General features: G+C 37.1%; 1 protein-coding gene across 2 annotated transcripts in view; it reads right to left on the bottom strand.

Moving 5' to 3' along the window:
- EXOC2 (exocyst complex component 2) overlaps positions 1-24,786 on the bottom strand; it is a 134,793-nt gene that overhangs the window by 46,486 nt on the left and 63,521 nt on the right. For both annotated transcript variants that reach the window (XM_072853194.1, XM_072853193.1), the window contains exons 12-18: positions 19,256-19,381; positions 15,179-15,303; positions 10,529-10,597; positions 10,090-10,247; positions 6,887-7,008; positions 3,446-3,507; positions 648-728 (exon numbers count right to left, since the gene is read on the bottom strand). In XM_072853194.1, the coding sequence (XP_072709295.1) occupies positions 648-728; positions 3,446-3,507; positions 6,887-7,008; positions 10,090-10,247; positions 10,529-10,597; positions 15,179-15,303; positions 19,256-19,381 (743 nt within the window). The remainder of the gene's footprint in view (positions 1-647; positions 729-3,445; positions 3,508-6,886; positions 7,009-10,089; positions 10,248-10,528; positions 10,598-15,178; positions 15,304-19,255; positions 19,382-24,786) is intronic.

The raw sequence follows: 24,786 nt of genomic DNA, 5'->3' as shown, positions 1-24,786 counted from the left end.
ACCCTAACAAGAAGGATTCACCATGCACTGCAGATTCTTTTGAATAATGTTCCTTAAGAAACTAGACAAACTAGCCGTAAAAATTAAAATAAGGGATGAGAGAGAAACAATACCCATACAGAGGGACCCAAGGGACTTTGGAAAAGTGTTAAACTTCCTTAGATCACTGAAACCTGAAAGAAAACACCAGTATCACAATCAATCAGGGCCTCAAGGCACTAAGTGGATGGGGACAATCAGGACTCCTGATTTAGAATAAAGTTTACAGAAGTAAAAAGCTGAATTCAAGTTCTGCACGTAGTCTGGATGCAACACTGAGTGAGGAGTAACTCTTAGGAATGCTGCTCCTCCCCCTTCCCCCCCCCCCCGTAAATGAAGTCACATCTACTGCTATCAGCTACATTAGTAGCAATTTTTCGAAAAAACAGCTTTAAAGATCCAATCTGCCCCATACACACACAACGACCCCTAAACAAAGGAAACACAACCAGGATTCTAAAAAGCTAGCAGCAGTGAAAAGGGTGTACACAGAAAAAAAATAAAGAGGAAAGTTATACCCCTGTATCATTCTCTGAAAGTTCTTGTTCTGAAACCCGACAGTAATTTACATAAAAAGAATGAAAATAAAAGCATAAATCAAAACTTACGCTGGCCTCTCCAGGCTTGCAGTCCAGCGCAGTTTTAAGAGATTGCAAGGAATGGATAATGCACTGTTCAAACTGGGATGGCTGAAAGGCAAATGATTTGTTAGCTTTAGATAAGCATGTCAAATGTATACTACACAAATATATAAAAACTTCCATGCCATATGGTAAGCTCTTTATTTCCAAGTTATCCCAAACTAAGGGGGGGGGGGGGGGGGGAGATTAAAAAAATCACAATTCATATATTACCAGAGGACCTTTTTGTAGTGATGTACTTTTGTACTTAACATAACTACAGAATTATTACCACAGATCAATGTACATTTTTATCTGAATGAGAGACTTCCACATGAAACAGCCTCCTCTAAAAGGGTCATTAAAGATTTTTTTATAGCTTGTTTGTGGTAGCATACATTGACAGTTACATTATAGATGCCTGTGACACCTTCCCTCCTCCCCCCCCCCCAAATTGGTATAGAATTTCACCTGGGATATCTGATATTTCTGCTTTTTATTTCAGCAAAAGGTTTCTAAGAAAAACGGATTGAAATTGCTTTCACATGGAAGAAAAAAAACCCACTGGTTTGGGGGGCTTTTTCTATCTTCACGTTTCCAAACCTGAAGTACGAATGTCTTGATGCATGTATCAATTTCACTGTGAAAGTGCAAACGAGTTCACAGCATCAGAGTCATTAGTCAGTTTTTCCTTGTCTTTCTCTCTTCCCTGTTAAGTCACACTTTTTTTTTTTTTTTAAATGAGGCTGCCTGCCAGTATTAGGCAGGAAGCTGTTGTACAGGGCAACGTGAAGCAGAGAGGTGTCACTGCTCTAGAAAAGAGGGACATCATCCTATTGGATTTGGGTCAAAGAGGTGGACAAAAAAAAGCTTCTAAGCCATGTAAACCTGCTTTTCATGCAGTAGGTAGTTTATGGCATGTCACCAACTTTAGGCTTAGGAGTAACTTAGTTCTGTAAATGCTGGGGTGGAGGTGGATCATGAAAGTGATGCCTGCACGGCAACCTCAAAATCATGAAAAAAGCCACTAAGACAATCTGTATTTATTATTTTTGGACCCACTAAAAAGCAAAAGAACAGTGGTAAAGTGCTGCTTTTGGTTTTTTGTTTCCGCATAATAAAACATCACACCTCAGGAGAAGAACGCTGTTCAGGCATGTTATTCTTTGGATATTAAGAAACTGAGGAAAGTTGGTTCTGTGTCTTACTGTATCTTTTACCTGGAATATAAATGCTAAAGAGGTTATCAACCAGTATTTCCTACAAACTTAAAATACAGTTTCTATCTTAAGCCTAAAATGTCCCCAAAGAGACTGCGTGGCCCTTGTTTATACTGGTTCGTTTTTGCTACAATTTTTGCTATAATATTACCACAATGAACTCTACTTTAGTAGATAAATAACCCTGCTATGACAAAATATAGTCAACTGCAACCATTAAAACTTGGCATGTCTCAACCATGGCCTCAAAAGGTATCTAGGGAAGTGCTGTATACAAGGAATTAATGGGTGATTTCTAAATACAAAAAAAGACTTAAGCAGTTTTTAAACAAAGACGGGTTAGGATACAGCAAAAGCATAAAGAAACCAAGCTTTTGTGGAAGATCCTTCCTCCTCCCTCCATTTTACAGACGAAGAGTGAAAAACAGAAAAGTTAAGGGACTTGCCCAAGTCAGTGGCAACTGAAACCAAGACCAGAAGCTGTAAATCTCGTAATAATACTACAATTGCCCAACAACACTCCTTCCTACAATGTGTATATTGTGATTGCTTAATGCCCTCCTACTCAACTTCAAACATGTATTTATAGAAGCAAATAAGAAAAACTAAAGAAGTCTGTGGGGCATTCTCTTAGATAATATACACAAAGCAACTCTCCCTCCCACAGGCCCTTTCTGCTTTCGCAGATTGTTTTTAAGTCACACCTACAACGTGCTTGCTGTGTTTTAGGCATTACTCATTACTGTGTATTTCCAGAAAGCATCTCACTAATTTATCTGAATTTGGTTTCAAGTCATTTGTTGTTTGTGTGTAGGCAACCTCCTAAATTAGCTGCTTTTCAGTTCAATTTCTCATTATAACATATAAGTGACCTATTTATTTAGCTACAGACCAATTCCATGGTAGTATGCCTACTAAGTTATGAAGCATTTTGATGTGAACTGAACTTGTTGTGACCTCAAAACCAATTTTTTACTTCAGTAAACCATCCCTAAAATAAGATGCTTAACAATGAAAGTTATTATCGTTTATCTTGGCAAAATCATGCTAGAGGTCAGCAGTAATTATACTGATACATTTAAATAACCCTACTTAAGGCAGAAAGTCATGCTACATATCTTGATGCCCAATTCTTATTTATTTTTGTCTCTCAATACACGGCACAAATCTGCAAAGCTTTTATTTATGCCTTTTTTTTTTCCTGTTTTGCACCTTCAAAAATATTGCTATCTAGTAGTACCATTATCACTTAAAAGTTACTTCAGACATAATAATTTAAGGAGTACAAATAAAAATTTTGGAAAAGGAAGAAAAAACCCCCACCACCTTTGTGTTTGGTGATGGGATCTGTTAAGAGTGCTGTAAATAAGTAACCATCCAAACAAAATATTTTGTATTTATCTTCCTATATTTTCATACTTTAATAAAACTGTAGACACCAGTATGCAAACATACAAAGTCCAAAATAATTCAAGTTTTGGAGAATATAGAAAGACGTTTCATTACACTTGCAAAAAAAAAAAATCCAGCAAAGAAAGTGCCTACAAGACACACAAGTATACCCACCAACGATGTCAAACCTTCATTGTCAACAACCCAGTCTTCCTTTTCAGCTAACCTCTTTATATCTGTAAGACAGAGAAATAGGGGGAAGCAGGGGGGGGAGGGAGAAGGTATTCATTTTCATTATTAAAAACTCCTTGAACTTGAAAAGATAAACCACAGACATTGGGACTGCAATGACTAGGCATACAAGCAAATAGCACTAAAAGCTTCAAAGCTTTCAGCACTCTCAAATGACTAAGAATGGAACTCATACATGGTATGCTGGTGACACCGCATAGCGAAGCATATCTGTGATACATGGCAAGAGTTGCATGAAGCACATCTTTTACTGGAAAGCTTAAAATTAAAGGAATATTGTGAAGGCTTTGGGTTTATTTTTATTTTGTAAATTTTTAATCACAACATAAAATACTGCATTTAAGAACCCAAGTCTCTAGTCTCTATACTCCAGCTCTGAATTAAAAATGAAAGAACAGCTGCCTAGCATTTTAGCAAAGACAGAAAGGACAGCATATAATTCATATTTAATAACCATAAAAGAGGCTCAGAGTCCCCACACTCAGGGTCCATGGTGCTAGACTTTCTTCAAAAATACATGAAGGCATATGCAAAAAGCACTCTCTTCCACTACCCAGAAGGTGCCAACTTCCATAGGCTTACTGAAGCTAACAGGAGCTAAGTCAGGATGTGAATCCAAAGCTCATGCACTGTAAACAAAATTCCTCTATGGACACACGCATTCTGCATCATCGCTTTTTCTGGGCTTAATCTACTTTATTACTAAAGTAATTACTTAATTACTAAAGTATAGGCTTAGTGAGGATAAAAAGTATTAAGGGATTCTGCAGAATAATTACTCTGTTCCTTTTCCCTATTTAGTAAACCTCTTAATTCAACCAATATTCTTGCAAGGCTTTAGATTGCACTGGTCAGCCTTTACATGTTTTTGTGGCTGCTCACTTTTGCATTCTGTTCTGAGCTAATACAAATACAAAAGAAACAAATTTCTTTCTCGTATTTCACTGCTCACCAAATTCCAGTCAAATACACTCATGTAAACCCCCTGTCTAGTCTGGCATTCACATAATTTGGCTTTCATGACCTTTATGACCAGTGATCACATACAAGAGGGAAAGAACACAGACTGCTTCTCAGGGCCAGCATGAGTACATGGTGTTTATCATAAGACAACAAGAAAACCCTGTGCGTGGGCAGATTTGTCCTATTTAAATAGCTAATGGTAGAGTGCTCTATTAAAAATTTTAACTGATCTGAATGCCTTTACCAACTTACAACACGCAGCAAGAGATGAGACTGAACTTCCTAACAGCAGTCTACGCAGCTCATATTTCAGAGAGATTCTCTGAAGGTGAGATTCAATCTCTATAGGTGAGATTCAAGTCCAGGAGGAGCCTTTTTGACTTGTATATCACAGATATAACTACATCTGAGATCCGTTTACATAGCTCCATGAGAATATCCATTAACTGTTCTTTCACTGGCAAAAGTAACAGTTTCTCCAAGGGCCCAATTAACCTGGTCCTGTCCAGAAAAACTATCTAAACATTCAACATATGCAATTTTGCTTTAGCTGGTAAAGAATGAAAAAAGGGTCCCATAAATAAGGCACACAGTGCAACAATATGGAATGAGAGTCATCATACAGGCAGGCATCTTTTCTCCTGTTTCATGCTACAGCCAATCCACATAACTGCTTCGCTGATAGAGGATGGAAGTAGCAGTCAAGAAAGCCTGCTGTTACTGGCTAGATGAAAGAGATACACATTATCCAGCCAACAAAACATACCAGCATCTTAAGGGATCTGATCTCTTGCGATTCAAGAAAGAAAAGCATGAATAAAGATGTTCAGACCAAATAGAGAATCATTCAAACATAGACTGGTAAATCTGCTTTTATAGAAATCTAAGGTACAGACTACCACAAGAGTTTTTCCTCCACAGAATGTATGTGGCCAGCAATCAGGATGTAAGAAGCAGAAACCCTGGATCTGAACAAAGAACTGCACTATTGTTATGATGCAACAAGTATGCAAAACTAGTAAGACAGCAGACTTTTTGGCCAAGAGCTTCATCATTAATCACGTATCAGAGCTCTCTAGACCGCGTGGGAGAAGCTAGGTGGATAGCTCACAGAGATTTGATAAGCTAAGGATTGTCAGCGAAACAGTTCGGAGCTACATACTTCCTTCCTTTGAAACAGTCAGGAAATCTGAGGAATCACTCACAATTCCTAGACAGAGGTCAGCCAGTCTAACAGGACATCCTCATGTTACAATTAAAAAAGAAAAGAATCTTTTTCACCTGCCGTTTAAAAAAAAAAAAATTATCTCAATTGTGCTAAGTGAAGAAAAGCAAAAGAGACTTCCTCATACTTTAAGTGAAATCTGAAATAGTGGTAATACTTTCCCTAAGGAGTTTCAAAGAGACAAGACAACCTATGTACTTGTATGGCCAACTAGCTTGATAGTAATGCAGAAAAATAATGTTAACACTGAAATGGGATTTAATAAAAGAATTAAAGCCAAGAATACAATTCATATTAACATTGTATCAAATAAACCATAGAGGCTTTATGATTTGTTGTTACCAAAAGTTTAAAAATTGCTTAATACAGCCACCGGTGCTTAGCACACTTAAGGCCTGGGCAAAACACTTAGCTTCATGTCAGCCTACAAAATAATGATGAAACATATGTTAAAGATTAAAAAAGCCCTAATTTTTTTAACACTGAGGGTAATTAGTCTTTTGGAAAAAACGCGTTCTAAGTGAATTAGTAGACCAATCTGCCCTGAGATTTTAAGAGACATTTATTTCTGGAAGATTTACTTCATTCACATTCAAGTTTCAGAGTTGAATACAAGATGGTAAGATGAATGGCCTCTGATGCACATAGAGTCACATTAGATTTAGAGAATGTGTTACTGGCCTTGACAATCCAGACATTTATGGCAAAAGCTGTGTACACAGTAGGAAGTCTGGGGATTGTAATATTAGTAAAAGGCCTTGGAAAACACACAACTAAAACACTTCATAAAGGGCTGTGGATTTTTTTTCTTGGGGGTGGGCATTGCTTATTTAATTCTTCACTTTGCATAAGAACTCAAAACAGAAAATAAACAGTATTTCCAATATGGAAAGGCTGCATCATGAGATAAATCACTTGCACTGTAAAACTCTCAACCCAAAGGAAACAGATCTAAACTACTGTATTCATTGACTAAGGGAAGAAAAGACTCATAACACACATTTCTGTCAGAAAAGTGAAGTACTTGAGTAACTCTTGTGAGATACTACAGAACTTGGAGGAGCCCACTGCTACTACAATATCTGTAACAAACACGATTATCTTCCAGAACATGGTTTGGCCTAATCAGAGGCAAAAAAAAAAAGTAAGCAGACAGACCCACAGCCTTTTATTACCTTCAGCTGTGTGTTGTAAGGTCACTATAATGCAACGCACACGAAGGTCCAAAATAAGATCCTGGATTATCTGAAGCATATCATTGGGTATTTCAAGTGCAGTAAGAGACTCTGAACTAAGCCTGGAAAGCAAATAAAATTAGACTGAAGTGTAAATCTGCATTTTTTTTTAAGCTGATATAACTTCATTGAATTTTTTCAGACATTTTCTGTATATGTGAATACAGTAGCTGCATCCACAGTGAGTCTTTGAAAACTGATTATCTCATTCAGAGAAGATTAATTATTTGCTTAATCCAGAAGCTTGCAAACACAGATTTATTTTGTTGCAACATTACAATAATGTCATAGGAACACGCCAACTTTTCCCACTGTCCTCTTGTACTTCCCCACCTGCCTTTCTGCATCCATTTCTTGTCTTACAATCCAAGAATAATCCTTTTGGAGTAGAAGTAGCTTTTTTGCTGTTTTTAGGTGAATGCCTAGATCAAATCCTAGGTCTACAACAGGGTTTCTGAGAAATTGTTTACCCGCATTTACAACAGTAACAGCCATCAAGCTGCCATAAATGGTGATGTGGCTGTGCATCAGATTGCCAAGAGTACACAATTTAAGGAGCCAAAATACAGTTACTGCATCACCTGCAAAGTGAAGAGTGAATTAATTCACTGTTTTGCTCCCAACTCTGACCAGGCACAAATCACCAGCTACTATAGCTGAGGATCAAAACATTCTTTTCCATTTTTTCCTTTAGAAATAGTAACACAGCAGCTGCTTACAATGAATAGCATTTCAGCTTTTAACTAAAAGGCTGCAGTTGTGCTCAGGCTTTAGTAAGGGGCACAAAGTGAGGTTTACTGCTTTTATCTAACTCTTGGATATTTAAGCAAGGATAATTCAAATGCAGTCATTGCTGTTTGCCCTACTGCTTATACTGAGCAAAGTGCAGGTACTAGAAAATGCCAAAGAAGAGGAGTAGAAAGGCACAAGCAAACAAGTTCGAGTAATAGGTGGAACATTTCCAATCATCCATTTGTAGGCTACAGTTCCTTATCCTCAGTGCTGGGCATAAACCATCAAACCCCCACCATTAACCAGACTGCTATCTGCTGAGCACAACTACTGAATTAGTAGATTACATAAATCTGCACTCTCTCAGCCATACAGGAAACACAGGATGTAAATACCCATCTGTGAGAAGTTTAAGTGACTTTAGGCTGCACAGAAGCCCTGTACTTAGAGTTGATTCCATTTCTAAGGGAGCACGCAGCTGGCACATCCCTAAGAACATATTTTCCTCATATAACTTGCCCTAACAAATACATAGCTTTCTATCCTTACAACAAGGCAAAACTCTTGCCAACAACAGTTGCACCTTATCGCATAGCTCTAATTTATCCTCTGGAACCTATTCAAACTGGGCAATAACAGAATGGGGTACAAGAGAAAGACCATGCAACCACCCCACTTTAAACTGTGTAATACATATAAACAAGCAGAAACATTAAGATCACACAGATGTAATGCCAGCTCCTTGTCATCAAATTTTGTAAGTTTTAGCATTCTTAAATACAAGCAGAAAATGGTAAATCATTTGTGAGATGACTGAAAAGAGTAAAATTCTATCATGTGCTTCATAATGTTAGGAACGATAAAAATAAGACTTAAGCTATTACATAACTTTGCAACAAATAAGGTTTTTATGCAATGTGTAGGTACTTCATGAGAAGAGTCCACCTTCATTGTTGGTGTGAGTCACAATAATTTATTAGATTGTCAAAAAGCATGGGGGCTCGAAAAGAAAAGTACTTGCAGCACTTGCAAAAACTTCTGACCTGGTCATCACTGGTTGGTACTCCATCATGGTATATTCAGTTCCTCTTCTCCAGATTGCCCCTTTTCCTCTCTACTTTTGACCACTTTGCATTAAAGTCTAGCTCACTTTACTGAAGTGCCAGCACAGGCATCAGTAAAGAACATGAGGTGGGGGAAAAGTGGAGAGAGAATTTCCCCAGCTCTCAGTTCAGTTGTTCATTACCAGGGCAGTGGCCAGAAAGCAAGAGGAGATTCTCTGAAAAAGAGCCTTTACATATCCTATAACCCCAGCCTGGATCACACTTCGGGTGGCAGGACTCTGAAGCACAGCCAGCCTTTAGAGAATCTGTTGGTTAAATTTCCAAGCCAATATTACAGATGTGCAAGTGTTAAATTCTAGAATTTTATAATTTGAGTGAAATTGGATTGCTTCTCATAAAAGGGCAACACTGGTGCCAAAGCCTGTTCCCTTGCCCCTTTACATCTTTTCATCAAATGCCAAGTCAGTTCCTTCTTAAATTGGAAGCTTTCCATAAAATTCAGCCAGAATAAGAAACTTCACATGGAAATTTTTTTTCTAAATGGTTAAAGTACAGATAATGTAACTGACAACAGACTTCGGGAAAGTGTTAATCAGACTTGACAACAGGTATGTATCATTGCTAGCTCCATCCGCAATAAGAATACCTGTGTGTGATTATATCCCTTTCTTTTCTTCCTCTGTGCTTTGCTTGTTACCTGCTTTGAAAACTGCAGATAAAAAGCACAGTATCATATCAAGGTATTACTCAAGTTTCCAAAAGATAATGACAATTCTTATAACCTCCATAGACAAATGGAAGCGAATTCTGTGTATTAATGAGACATTTTGTAATTAATGATGTGCACATTACTAAGTTTATAAATTTAATTATAAACAGCATAACATTATAAGCAGGAGCATCACCTTCCATAAAACAACTGTAAATTATGATTTAAGAATGATACTATAGTGAGAAGCATGTTATTTTCACCCATTTTGGCAGAGATGGGAAGATGTGTAGCAAATGAAGCAGGTAATTGCCTTCTACCCTAAAGAATCAAATCCCATTTCATTCATGGAGTGTCTATGCTGTGCCAGGCAAATATTTTATTCAAACTTTTTCCTAAGATGCTATGGAAAAAAATGAATATATCATCATGTAGTAAGGCTATATCATGAGATGTTATTAATTACACTTGCACATAGAATTCTAAATCTGCCATAAGTAATTTTTTTGTAATCCTATTTTTGAAAACTTTAACATTCTCACTACTCAGGGTATTTAATGCAATAAATAAAACAATTTGTCTTAAAGCACACATATTCCAGGCATAGCATCATTTTGTATGTCCACAGATCCATTTACCTTACAGTCTGGATAACATGTGTTAGCCACTGGCCAGAAAGTTCAGATTTCATCTCCCAGCCACCATACTGTCTTGATTCTCCTTCTCTGAGGCTGAATGGAAGCAAAGCTCCACGGATAAGTTTTACCAGAGAGTGCATCACTTCCTGAATCATTTTCTGCATCAGAAGAAGGGAAAGAAAAAAATCAAGCAAAAAGCTCTAACAATGTGCTTAAGCAGCCATGTACTTGCTATACACAAAAGCTTGGAATGTATGATTTACAGGTGGCTCCACACGGTAGACAGTAGAGAAGGAGGAGGTATTGGTAGACAGTAGAGAAGGAGGTATAAGGGCACACAGATGATTTAAGAAATCTGATTTTCAAGGTGGTAACACAAGGTGATATCTTGCTATGAAGGATAACTGAAAGAAAGCAAGGTTCTCCCTCCGTAACTTACCTTGAAATCATTTTGTCTTTGCCTAGCGTTTTTCTTCGATCTTTCCATTTGCCCAGATTTTTCAGCAGTCTTGTGAAAATGAGAAAATTGAAAAGTGTAAGTATCTCATAATCACTGTTAAAATAATTCTGAAAAAGGGGGTTTCAAAGTGAAGAAGTGAAAACCGATGAGTTTATGATGCAATTATAAAAACTAACTCATGGCATCTCAATAAGCAAAGACCATATATCTATAAACTCTACTTACTGTAGATCCGTGTGCTAATGTTTAATTCTGAGGAACAATGTGTATTTAAGACAAAGAGATAAGCATAAAAGAATAGGTCAAGCAATATGAACTTCATGACGTCAAAGTATTCTCACTTCAAAGTTAGTGAGAGCTAAAACATATATAGTATAAACATATATTGTGCATCAAGTGTGTATGAAGAAACTATTTTCTCAGCGTGGAAGCTGCCCAGAGAAGGATATCGATGTTAAGTGGGAGACACTTATTGGAATGTAACATGTGAGGGGGAGGATTGAGGGTTTATTTGTTTTTAGGAACAGCATTTTATTGACAATGCTCTTTGAATAATTCAACTAACTGTAAAAGAGACTCTGCAAAATAATCAGTATCTTCATGGACAGTTCACTACTTTGAAAAACAAGGAACATGAGTACACTTTGCATGAGACAGTTACAGTTGAAGAAAAACATGGTTTGACTAATAGTCTTCCTGTTTGTAGTTCTAGCCTTCTGTGGAGTCTACTGAGAACACAGTAGAGTAAATTATACCGAAAAAGTTATTTCAAATACTGGGTTAAGTGCAGATGTAGAATTTTATAGTTAGAAAATCTCCTATTTTATGTATGTACAGCAACATCTACTGGACAAGAAGTGCAATAGCACGACAAGAGTATTCTCAAAGAGAACCAGTTTACTTTCAAAGTCATTAATTTGAAATGCTGTATTTTTCAGATTCCCTCTTTAGCTAAAGCATTTCAGATTTTTAAGGTAAAATAAATAATTTGAAGTGAGCAAAAATCAGAGAAAAATAAAACTGCTTAACAGTTTTGGAAAATACATAGCTGTGAAACTCTTGTACTTTAAAGGTCTGAATTATACAGTTTCAGACAAGGAGAACAACACTCGAGTTATTGCTGCATATTGCTGCCCATTTCTCTCCTAATGCCTTAAAAAGAAAATAGGCTGTATTCCTTTAAACCTTGGGTATCAACTTAAAATCCACACTGTTTTACAGCTGGATTAAAGAACAACAAAAAAATTCACAGATCTTTGCAATCTTTTTTTTTTTTTTCTTAGTGGTTTTGCTGAAGACCAATCTTAAACCTTTCCTGCACAGACAGACCAAAACTATCTTGTGGTAAGACCAACGGTTACTACTCACATATGCTACTTCACCTAGAGTGATTCAAAGAACTCAACTTTTTAAACTGTTGAAAATACCACGTAAATCTTTAACTGACAATATTTTAAGGCATATGGCTAACCTGTCAGAACTAAAAAGAACACCCCCCCAAAAACCTACAAACTGAACAAGAGAAAATATAGCTTGTTATTCATATGTGGGGGTTTTCTTTCCACATTTTTAAAATGTCTTGAAGACTTGAATAAGCTAACTGAAATGACCTCTAGCCATTTTCACAGAACTTTTCTTAAAAAAACCATAGCAATCACCTTGCTTCCTGAATGACAATAAATAGCAAGCAACATGGTAAAAAATTTATTCATGGACAATTAAAATCCGTATGGTTTCTGACAGAAAAACCTACAAACCTTGAGTCTTGAATGTGATGTGGTGACAGATATTCTTAGGTGCTCTAGAAGAAGTCTTCTAGCTTATGCCACCCCCTCCTCCCACTTCCTCAGCTGACTGTGGCATGCAGAACACACAAAAGGAACTGAGGGCACCATCCCTCCTCTCTCCCCAAGAACTTGGGGGGCTTCCACAAGGACCAAAAGGAGCAAAAGAAATCAAATCTATGTGGATTCATTTCTTACAAGCTCAGAATCTGGCCCAGCAGAAGAGTAGAGGCACCTTAGAGACTAACAGGAAAACTACCTCCTCTTTTTTTTTTTTTTTAAATACATGGAAACAATGTTTTGTTCAGACATGACATAAGACCACTGCATTTTCCACTTGCAGTCATTTTCATGAGCAGAATTTCTCAACCTTGTTTACAGTTCAAGTCTCTGTTTCTCTAGAAATCACTTTCTTTTTCATTGTACTCAGAGAAAAAAAAAATCACAATAACAGGTGAATTTGTAAAGTCTAATTTCCAGTGGTACTGTTGTCAATTATAAAGGTTGTAAATTCCATTATGAATTAATTATTTTGTGAAAGTCAACAGTACCAAGGTTTACTCTTGACTCTACTTCCTTCACTGAATGAGTGTCATATCTTTCTTTTGATTTTATCATATAAAATTAGTATCACAAATAGAATCTATTTCACTGGAGCTATAATGCTCTGTATACTGTGTAGAACATATAAAGGGCTATAGTACCTATTAGTATCATCATATGAAAGCATTATATTGATTTACAGAGGCAATAAATAGAATGACCGCTTGAGAAATTTAGTTTGAGAAAAAGAAAGTGACAAAATAAGCTTCCAAATCTCCTTTTCCCAAGGTTAATTTGTTTTGTTTTCTACTAAAGCTGCAAAGAATAGTAGATAGCTATGGCTGTAATAGCTCTGCTTTTGGGATAATTTTGTAGTGGAATACTGTAGCTGTGACGACAAGGATTTAAGCACAGCAGGACACTGTAAGCATGGCAGCATAAAAACAATCTCAACAAATGAAATTATATGGCAACAGTTAAACAGAGAAGTTTTAGAGGCACAAACTTTTAGGTTCAATATAGAATCTGATCTGAATAATATGCATGCCCAAAAGCTTGCTTATTTTCCACCTGCTCTGTATTATCCCAACCATCTCTATATCTCTTTACAGACCTTGTCTTCAGAGTTTTTTAGGACCCAGAATGAGTGAGTCCAAACTGCAGTCTGCAGGACTTGCCAGTGATAGCTATGCAGATGAGGTGTGAACTACTGCCTTATCAGCTGTTGATGGAACAGAGAGCTGCCTTCACTACACTTCAATCACGTGTTTGTCTTTGTCTGACTTGCTGCTCGGGAATATGCCTGTCCTGGTTTCAGCTGGGATAGAGTTAATTTTCTTCCTAGTAGCTGCTATAGTGCTGTGTTTTGGATTTTAGTATGAGAATAATGTTGATAACACACTGATGTTTTGGTTGTTGCTAAGTGATGCTTACACTGGTCAAGGACTTTTCAGCTTCCCATGCTCTGCCAGGTGCACAAGAAGCTGGGAGGGGGCACAGCCAGGATAGTTGATCCAACTGGCCAAAGGGCTATTCCATACCATAGGACGCCATGCTCAGTATATAAACTGGAGGAGTTGGCTGGGGGGCAGCGATCGCTGCTCGGGGACTGGCTGGGCATCAGTCAGTGGGTGGTGAGCGGCTGCATCACTTGTTTTTTCCCTGGGTTTTGTTCTTCTCTCACTCTCTTGTTGTTTTCCTTCCCGTTACAATTTTTTTTTTTTTTGCGTGTGTTCCGATTATTAAAACTGTTCTTATCTCAACCCACGAGTTTTCTTACTTTTGCTCTTCCGATTCTTTCCCCATCCCACCGTGGGGAGGGTGAGCGAACGGCTGTGTGGGGCTTGGTTGCCGACTGGGGCTAAACCACAACAGCCATCACTACAGTTCTCCCTCTGGAGAAGAAACAACATGGCTTGAGGACCAGAAGTGAATTCTCTGTAAAACATAATGTAATTCTGTGACCAAATTTTAGCAGTAACACAAACCCCAAAGCTACTGTATTTATCTGGTAACAATTATGATGGTAAGCTGTATATGACCCATATCAAATGAATTCTGAAATGTATCCTTTTGAAATCTGTTAATAATGCGCACATACAACCAGCACGCCATGAATCATTCCTTTTTTTTTCCTGCTTCTTGGATTATCAACATTATATTTTATTTACATAATTTGTAAAAAACAGATCATCCGAGCAAGAAGGACTGGAAACACAGGTGACTGCAGCTGACTGCATTCCAGACTAGACTCCCTATAGTATGGCTGTGTACACCACTCTGGGCCTCGGTCATTTTGCAACTCTAGTCTTGAACCTATCCTCACTTCCAAATACTTAAAGCTCAAGAAATGAGTACTCTTGTTCCAAGGAAAGGAAATAATTTTTTTTCTGTATGACTTTGTCTTTTACATATCTCTATCTTTCATCCAATTTGCTGTTTCTTCAGATCACCGATGAAGGGCAGCTGGCCAGCTATGAGTAAGAGGTGAAACCACACAAATATTGACTCCAGCATCTGGAACACATACAGACACACCACTGGCAGGATTCTAAGTAATTCCATTGTATGTTTTTATTCTTTTAAAAATAAAATGAAGAGTGTCACTTCTTTGGGTTAATATTGCAAGACAGGTTACTAGTGAGGGTAGCATCTCTCAAATGTGTAAGAGTCTACATATTGTTTTACAAACCTCTCTGATTAAAAAAAGCCCAGTCACTTCTTCCAGTGAAATATAGTATTTCAAACATAATTATTACAGACCTTTGTTACTTCAAAGTAATTTATATAGAAGAATCCATACCTCACTGAATAAACTTCCATTCACATAAGAAATCCAGAGCTTCCAGAAGTTGGGCAGCTGACTTACAACAAGTTTTGTCAACTTTTCAACAAATACAACTTGCTGAGGAGCTTTGTATCGCCAAGCTAAAAGGGGGAGATGGGACAGAAAAAGCAAAATTAAACTTTGAATTAATAATTAAAAAAATGTACTACCAAGTTGCTACTGCTCTGTATTACACAAGTGACTATATAATGTATATATAAAACCTTCTAGGTAGGAGTGGAAAAATTTAAAGCTCAGTCCATATATGTGTACACAATCGGTACACATGCAAGCTCTTTCTTCTTTTCTCATATGCTTACAAGGTGCCAGCACTATGACAGTATATAAAGAATAGGCCCCTTTGTAGGGTTATCTAATGCAATTCACATAACAATCCATCTAGCCAATCTTCTGTCTTCAAACCACTCTAAAATGTAAGGTAGCATGAAAGCAATAAAGACATTAGAGATTTCAAGTGATGAGGTGGTGATGATGCTGAAGAAACATGGCTGCTAGGATATGCTAGTGATTAAGGCAAGCAATGGGAACTAGAAGATCTGCTTTATTTAAAGCTCAAAAAAATTTCCATTGTGGCCTGGGGCAAGTTGTCAGCCTCTCATTGTCATTTGTTTGCTAAAATCTTTTATCTGTAAAACAGGGAAGACTCCAACATTTTTGTTAAAACTCAATAAACGTATCACTACGTATATATTGAGATCCTTGGATGAAGAACACAATCATGACGTATAACACTGCAGCATCTCTCACTTCATGAACCTACTTACACTCCTGATACACTGGCTATTAAAACACATCAGGAAAATAGCTTACATTTTGGCAGCAGATATTTTTTCTCTGTTTCTTATCAAATGGGGCAAAAGAGGCTGGGGAGGGGGGAGGTAAAGAGAAAGCTGAAAAGGGGCAGAAGAAAGGTGCCAATTAATACAGAAAATAAAGGAAACTGTGAAATACTTTTCTATAACCATCTGACTTCTCCATTGAAACTTTCTTGGTTATGATGTTTTAACAAAACAGGGTATACAGATAATATAACAGTGATAAAATACTTATATTTCAACTCAAGAATTAGAGTCCACTTTAGAATGTTGGGAAAAAAAAGTCACAGATTTTTGAGAAGAAACTACCAAAAGAAAACAAAACAAACAACAACATTTAAAGAGGTCCATGTTTGTTGGATTTTTTTGGTATAAACTCTGGTCTTTTATAAATGATAAAATTAAAAACATGATATCATCCTACATAAGTCTGTGGAAATGCAGAAAAATGTTGAATGAAATTACACTTTTTGTCTTTAATCTGTTCGGGAATATTGCCTACACAGAACAGGAATTCACCAGTTAGGCAAAAATAGCTGCCTAATAGCACATTAGGTAACTAGTACGCTTCACCAGAGCCTCACTATTTTATTGTGTTGGTAACCAGTCTTGAATCACAGCATACTTTCAGCAGCGTCCATTTGTTGACGTGCAGGCCAATTATTGGTCCATTTCTTTAGCGGACGAATAAAGATCTGCACTACACAAAATGTTCTTTTTCCTCATGGCCAAAAAATTTAGGGACTCTGGATTAGTATTTGAAAATCCAAAAAATTACAATGGAAGCCCAAAATTTGGAGAGAGAGACTCTGACATAATTGAAGTGTAACTCTGCTGATAGTGATGCATCTCTTTAGGAGGCATGAAAACTTCATGAAAGTTCAACCAGCAAAGCTCATAGTGTGGACGCAGATAGGATGTCAGAGCACTACATTTGCCAGCTTGGTTTATGACTGTTAGAGAACTGGTCTAGACCTAGTAGCAGAAAAACTCCTCTTACTAACATAGGCTGTGACTATGCCAGGAAGCTGTGCCAATACTGCTATAGCAACAGAGGCTCTGTAAACACTAACAAACCCCAAGTTCTAACTAAAAGATTTCATCTCCTTTGAGAAACCATCTCACCTTTGCCAAAACCTCCAGCACCAACCCAAGGTTATAACCAGGGATGTCTGTTCCTAAGTGTAAACACACTGCCAAGATTTACTTCACGTATGAAATTCTTTTCCCCTCCAGGAAGCATACTTCAGGCCTATTACAGGGATTGCCTTAGCCCAGGGTCTGCAGACAGTAGATGTTTATTAGAAGCAGCTACTGCACGTTATGTCAAAAGGACATTCTGGCCATAAACTCAGGATATTTTGACTTTTTTGCTAGAGAAAGCTCCAATCTATATTAAAGCAGAATTTTTCTTTTATTCTATTTATTCTGTTATAATCTGTGCTATAACATCCTAAAGATGAAACTAGAGCTATTGGTTACATATCCTCATGAACATACGCTCAAGCAAGAGCTGGATGTTATTTGCATGCTGCAGTTTCGAATTCAATGTAATTTGTTCAATCTCATGGACAATCATTGTCAATCACCTTGTGGAAAAAACCCACACCAAAACACCAAGAAAAAAACCCAGAGATGCCATTCCTTAAATTTGCTAAAAAACAAAAGGATGCACAAGCAACGTGAAAAGAGAGCACATCATGGCATATTTGGAATGGCAGCTCCTGCACAGGTATCCAAGTGGTTGGTTTGCTTTGGATCTCCACTCAGAGAACAGCAAGGATGGTAGAGCTTTCAACTGTTCCTAAGCATGCAGTGCACATGTGCACCTACGTACCAATGAACTCAACTCAGAGGCAACTCATTCTAACTCTAGGGTCTTTGTGGTGGATTGGACTCCTAAGGTATTATGATGCTCCAATCCTCCACGTTTTCCTTTGAATCTTGGTTTAAACTGCTGGCTACAGAATCTGCAAAGCTTGCTGAAGACTTATCTTTTCCAGTTTGTAAAAGGTTGTGGATCCATAACTAAGGCTCTAAAAGCAAAGATAACCAATTGAATTGAAATTGCCTTTTGTAGATGCAACTATTTTAGCAGAGACACATGCAAAACAATTCAGACAAGGAAAAAATAAACTGAATTTTGGATGTTGCCTGCTACATTAAGTGTGGCATGTGTATTAGTGGGTGGTATCTAACAACAACCAGCAATTTACTGTTTTGGTCTGTAACACTTGTTAATCAAGTTCATGCAAGGCTTTGGACTGAGAAAGGACAAGGGTAACAGTAATACAGTAATGTAATTACTTGGTATACATGTATATTTTGAAGAGTCTGTGTAATTCACATTTTGAAATACAAACATTCAACCTCAAACTGTGATGTAATTTAATTGTCTTGCATGTGAAGATACACTGTGACAGCACAAGAATGTACAATTATCATTATTCTTCATTCTATATTCTGGAAAGATTCCCTTCATTCCTCTTCTTGCTCAAAAAAATCAGATATTTATAGACGGTTTTTCAAGGAAGTCCACAGAACTGGGAGAAGAGCAACATCAAAGCAGACCAAAGCCAGAAAGTTCTTAATAAAAACCTGCTCTCTGCAAAAAAATACTTTGGTAAGAAATGACCTATCCTGTGAAAATCATGTTTTCTGTCTCCTGTGATGTCACCATTGAAAGACTCCTGAGATGAAGTTGTTTGGACAAGCGTGTTGAAGATACTTGTGACACAGAAGGGCTCAGCTGGTTGTGGACACACTGCTCGAGCTTAGTCACACACTTTTGTTTCCCCTTCTGCGTTTACAGAATTAGAAAACAAGGACCAGATATGTGAAGTCACAGAAGGAGCAAATGCAAGGAGAGCCATCTTAGCAAACACGTGCAAAAGGTGTAATGGCAGCAAAAGGTGGTAGGCAGTAGGTGGTTATGTATGCCAAAAAAAAAAAAATACTCTGGTGTTGTAGAAAAGAGACTCTTATTACCTTGACTACATTTCAAGAAGCAGATTTCAGTTATGAACTGCTCTTTGCTTGCAAAAACCACAGAGGACCCCATTAGCAAGCAATGGTGACACACGAAAAGAAAGAATTTTATTTGGTAACGAACCAAAACAAACACACAGAATGTGGGTTTCTCTGAGTTTTTTGACTACACCACACACCGGACCTAGGGAACTGCAGCTTTGTTTTTCCAAATAAAAGTTATGCTTACCATCATCACGGCCTGACTGAAAGCTGCTGCCCCTTTTCAATGAAGCAGTTTGACTGAGATGGCCAATTGGTGATGGACGCACATCACTGTCCAGGTCTAACATGGTGCTGTGGAGCAATGTGGTGCCTAGGGAGAGGGGAAAAAAGTTATAATGATTTTGCACATCAATTGACATGAAACTGCATGCTGCAGGTGGAATTCTAATTTAATTCTGAAGTGATACAAGACAAAAGTTATCTAGCAAAGACATTCTTAATCGTGCTTATTTAGACTGTCTGTTCATCTACATCAACACTATTCAATAACACCACTATTGACTCCTGTAGCAAAGGCAAAACCACAAGTACCACATGGGAAATACCATTCTTTAGTCTGTATGTTTCTCTGTTTTTCCTTTAATTAATGCCCTACATTAATGGCTTTCAATTAGTTGCTTGAAAGCCATGGATAAATATGTATTTATGGCATTAGTGGCATGGCACACACCTTTTTTCTGGTGTATGTCTAAATACACCTTTCAACAGCAACAGTTTCTTGTGCCTCCAGCTGAAGCAGTCAAGGGCAGAGTGTTTGACTACTACTTAGCTGTTTGACCTGTGCAGAGTTCAGGTAGAAAGAATCCATCCATCATGAAGCATATGAACTAATGGCACTGTACACTTGTGCATGTCTGTAAAACACCCCACACTTATACCTATCCACAAACACACAAAATATTTCCCAGTGAACCAGTTACTGTTATCAAATAACTGTTTTTTTCTTTGGGTACCTGTCCATATGTAGGTCACTATTAGCAAGTCCTATGCAACGACCTAATCCGATAGAGGTGGATACTTGGAGTCTAATGTACATTTTGGAAAACAACCATATCATAATGAGCAGACCATGAAGATTTTTTAATGTACTGTAACACTGCCAATATTTCTCTTAAAGTCTAAATTGCTGCTTTATGCATTTCACTATACAGATACATTTCTGAAAGTAACCATCAAAAATGATTTCAGCATTGGCCAACTGAGCTGTAACAGCTAAACTTTAATTAATCATATTTCATAAAATTATAAAACAGCCCAGGTTGGAAGGGACCTCAAAAGATCACCTGGTCCAACCTTTCGTAGGAAAGGGAGCCTAGGTGAGATTATCTAGCACTCTATCCAGTTGAGTCTTGAAAACCTCCAGCGATGGGGACTCTACCACATCCCTGGAGAGGTTGCTCCACTGATTGATTGTTCTCACAGTAAAAAAAAAAAACAAACAAATTTCTTTCTGTATCGAGGTGAAACCTCTCCTAGTAATTCATGCTGAATTCTGTAGTGAGAATCTCAGTGTTTGAGTTTATATCGCTTGATCTTTCCCATCAATACCTACATTCAGTTAAAATAACAGGACGGCCACACAATAAAAGCACCATCTGCAACACTGCAATACTCAGATTCAAGAGTAACACAAAGTAAAAAGGATTTGAAGAATAAATATTCTTCAAATTTTTATTTTCTTAAATAAAAATTTTATTTATTTTTTCAAAAATTCAATATTTGAAGAATAAATATTCTTCAAATCTGAATTTATGTTGCTGTCAGACCAGTATGGCAGTAAAGATATACCTAGTCACTTTACTTCAACAGCTGGGGCTTAAAGAGTAATATTAAGTATTGTGAAACTTATCGCAAACTTCCAATAGGTGACAGTATTGGGTTTTAGTTCCTTTTGAAAGAAGTTCTTCCTCCCATAATTCTTTAAGGGCTTTTAAAGAGATTTTCTGTGGCCTTTCACTGTGGCCTCACCGAGGCACTGTCATTGAGCTAACTGTCGGTTCCTCCATTCATCTTGTAACTGTTCACATTGTAAAACACCTAAGTAAATAGATCCCATTTGCTATGTAGTTCACAATTGTGACAGACACACTGCATTAAATGACTTGGTGAACCCATCTGTGCTATCTTTAGCCTGTACTATGATTCTGTTGACTATTTAAATCCTACACCACTTATTAAAACCAACTAATCTTTATGACACCTTTAAAATTGATGAGTTTTCAGCAGTATGGACTCTGCTACAGTGTTTTAAGTATACTTATCCACCGTCACCATGGAGAAGTTCTACGACGAGTCTGAACAAGAATTTAGGGAAAGACTTTTCCTTCTGAATTAACTAAAAATACAGAACAGCAAGGAAAAAACCTAAAGCTATCAGAAGCTTTTAAAGTAGGTATGTATGCTGCAAGTGCAAATAGTTAATTATGGACACATACTATGCAACTGCTCACGTAACAGAGATCTGTGTAAGGTCACACAACTTCTGCATCCATGATTTAAACACCTATGACTTCTAAAACATATCTTAATTATTACAAATTTACAACATTAACTTCTGAGAAAACATTCCAGCAAGCCTGCAGAATGAAGTAAAAACAAAACAAAAAAATTCTTTCTCTCCAGATTAAAAAAAAGCACGCATTTGATATCTTACAGGGATTCTACCCAGGGGAAAAAAAAAAAAAAAAAAAAAAAAGGAAAATTGACCCTGAGAAGTTTTAAGTGTCTCACATAGTTCTTGGGCTTCCATAAGAATCTGACTCTGAGATTCTATTTCTGCACTTTACTTGGGTGGGGAAAAAAGAAAAATATATACACCAAGGACAAATCAGAATTGTCAGAGGCATTGCTAGTTAAAACATATACTAAAAAAAAAACCCAACCCAAAACGGAAAACCAAAAGTGCAGCAATGCTACCTTCACAAAAACTACAATTAGAAAAAGCCACGATACACCAAAACTTCCCTCTTTGATGTTTTCACATAGAATTTAGGCTCTCACCCTTCAAACACCTTGTTAATATGAGGAATTTCTTGTAAACAGATGGTTTCTAAAAATGACAGTGCCAATTAAACCTCAGAATTAAGAAAAACAGACACACTTACCAAAACATCTTAATATGAATTAGTTCAATTAAAACCATTTGCCTGAGGTAGCTGAAAACCTGAAAATTCTATATTGCTGCTCATACACTAACCCCACGCTGCTGAAGTGGTTTATATATTCACCAGTAACAGAAAACATGTAAAGAATACCCTCTTGTTCCACCAGAAAAACCACATCATCAGTTTGCAGCCGTACCAGGAAAAGAAAGTTTAACATGAACTAATTTCTTAATTGGTTGTCTAGCATTACAAGCAAGTATAACGCAGCAGCAGGGAACTACAACAGCACATATACCCTCAGGACTAATAAACATCTGGACTACATTAGCAAAGCAGATTTTGCTTTCACCCTACCAGAAGATAGCGCTTGAAGACTGCACACTAATGCATAAATATTGTAAAAAAGTGAGAGTTAACTTAGAAACAATTTTTCTCCCATCCCAACTTGTTCCTTCTCTGGAGCCAGCAGCTTAAATTTAGCAGCATAATGTAATACAATGAATTAATATTAGGATGGACTGTAGACAATAATATTTATAAACCTAAATAAACTACCCAAATAATAATTTACTGCCTATTCATTTTTCAATTTGTGTACTATTTTTACATTCCTAGATCCCGAATATAGGACAGCAACAAGGTAAAGTTTCAAGAAATTAACTGTGTACTGTGCTAACAGGTTTTAAGATGTTGTATAAACAGCATGAACAATACATTCCTGGCAGATTTTTTTTTTTTTTTTTTTAAAAAGTAGACTGCATCTTTGAACTTACAGAAGTACTTTTTTTTCCAAAAATACAGCATCTACATGAAGCATATCTGTCAGTGACTCCAGTGCCAAGTGTATATTTAACCAAGGAAACACAGGAAAAATAAATGTACTACATTCTTTTCTTCTACCAGTCATGACAAACCAGAAGTATAATTAAAGCCTTATTACATTTACAACTGTAAAATCATGAGAAGATCAAATAAGAAGTTTTAAGGATCTTAGCATTGCTTTAAATTTTTTTTTTTAAAAGGATTTTACTGGGTTTCAACTTTGTGTGCACAGATATTTTAAAGGTAAGTAGAATGAAATAAAAACATTCAGATACTGTGTGAAATATAAATAGTTCAATGGTTTTGTTCAGACCTCTTCTGTTCTAGTGCAGTAAGATCTCACCAAAATAAGGATCTAAAAAGAAAAAAAACCGCAATGCTTTTTGAGGTCATTTATTTAATTCGTGCTTTCACTTTCTGTAAAACAAAAGTCACCTGTGCTGACCCCTAACTGCAAGTTTTCTCTAAGTTTATCAGTACTGGAGTTACATGCTTACAGTACCTATGGCTCATGTACATACTTTGACCCCATTTCTTGAGATGTTACCTGCACACAGCATGTTGCAGCCTCAGTGAAAGAGACGACTAACATGAAGTTTGCCTAAAATAGGTTTTTTCCATGATCTGCAAACCACTCAATGATTTAAATCTTTAAAAGCAGCTTTACTTTCTTATTTCAAAACTATTACCAAACTGAATGTAAAAATTGTTCTGCAATATCCATCGCTCCACAACTCTGCTTATTTTTTTTCCCCTTGCAGTCTGACAGGCAGAGGTTTCTCGCAGGAGTCACACATCTCTCACCTCCCTTGTGTAACCCAGCCTCAGCCACTCTGCAATTCTGCAGCCCAGTACATCACTTAGGTGACATTCAGCTAAAGCTTTTTACAAAAGCTACTGGTTGATCAGGGCATAATATAGTGCCAGTACTTTTTGCAGTGACAAATAAAATTGTTAACAAGTGACCAACCTCAGGCTCAACATTTTTTCAGTATGATTTTCCACAGTAAGCCAAACACCAGTCATTACACAGACTACGTGTGTATATATACAGCATGTATATGAGCAAGATTAAATTAAAAAAAAAAGACCCTACAGATGTGCAACCAGGTGAATACAGTTACTGTATTCTTTCATCCATTATGTATCTTACAGTGAATTTTCTCACAGGCTACAATAGCGAGGGAAGGCTGATCTATAGCCTCCGGACTCTCTGAAGGGCGGCAGACTTCCTTACCACCCTTAAACACCTTTGAACATTTTTTCCTGCGCACAGCGGGCCCTTGTCCTGTGCTACAGCCTGACCACCCACTGTTGCTTGTTGACCAAACACAGTGCCTGGAGCCCGCACTGACACAACCAGGATAAGATTCCTTTCAAGGACACCGCATTGAGAATTTCAATTTGTCTAGGCAAAAAATTAGGCAAGCAGGAGAAATTACCAAAAAATTAGCCTGCTCAACAGATGCAGTTGACTGCATTTCATTCTTTTTCTTGAGTACTTTTTTCTTTCTAACGTTACATTTGTTAGGAATCTGACATTTTTAAATTATCAAGAAGAAAATGGATTGTATTTCTAGCAAAGAGATGAGTGCAGAAGATTAAAATTGCTGCACTTTATGGAAAAATATTTTTGGAATGCATTTAAAAATGAATGCTTTTTAAAATCTTAAGGCTAGTCTTCATTATACTAAATATATTTATAATGAAACTATTTGTCAGTTTACCACAAAAAGGGTAATTGGGCCTGTTATTTCTAGTGGTGTTCTAAGTATTTCACAGCCTAAGG

Source organism: Ciconia boyciana, chromosome 2 (assembly GCF_034638445.1).
Source record: "Ciconia boyciana chromosome 2, ASM3463844v1, whole genome shotgun sequence".
In the NCBI taxonomy this organism is placed as follows: domain Eukaryota; kingdom Metazoa; phylum Chordata; class Aves; order Ciconiiformes; family Ciconiidae; genus Ciconia; species Ciconia boyciana.
This window is presented reverse-complemented; position numbering and strand designations above follow the sequence as displayed.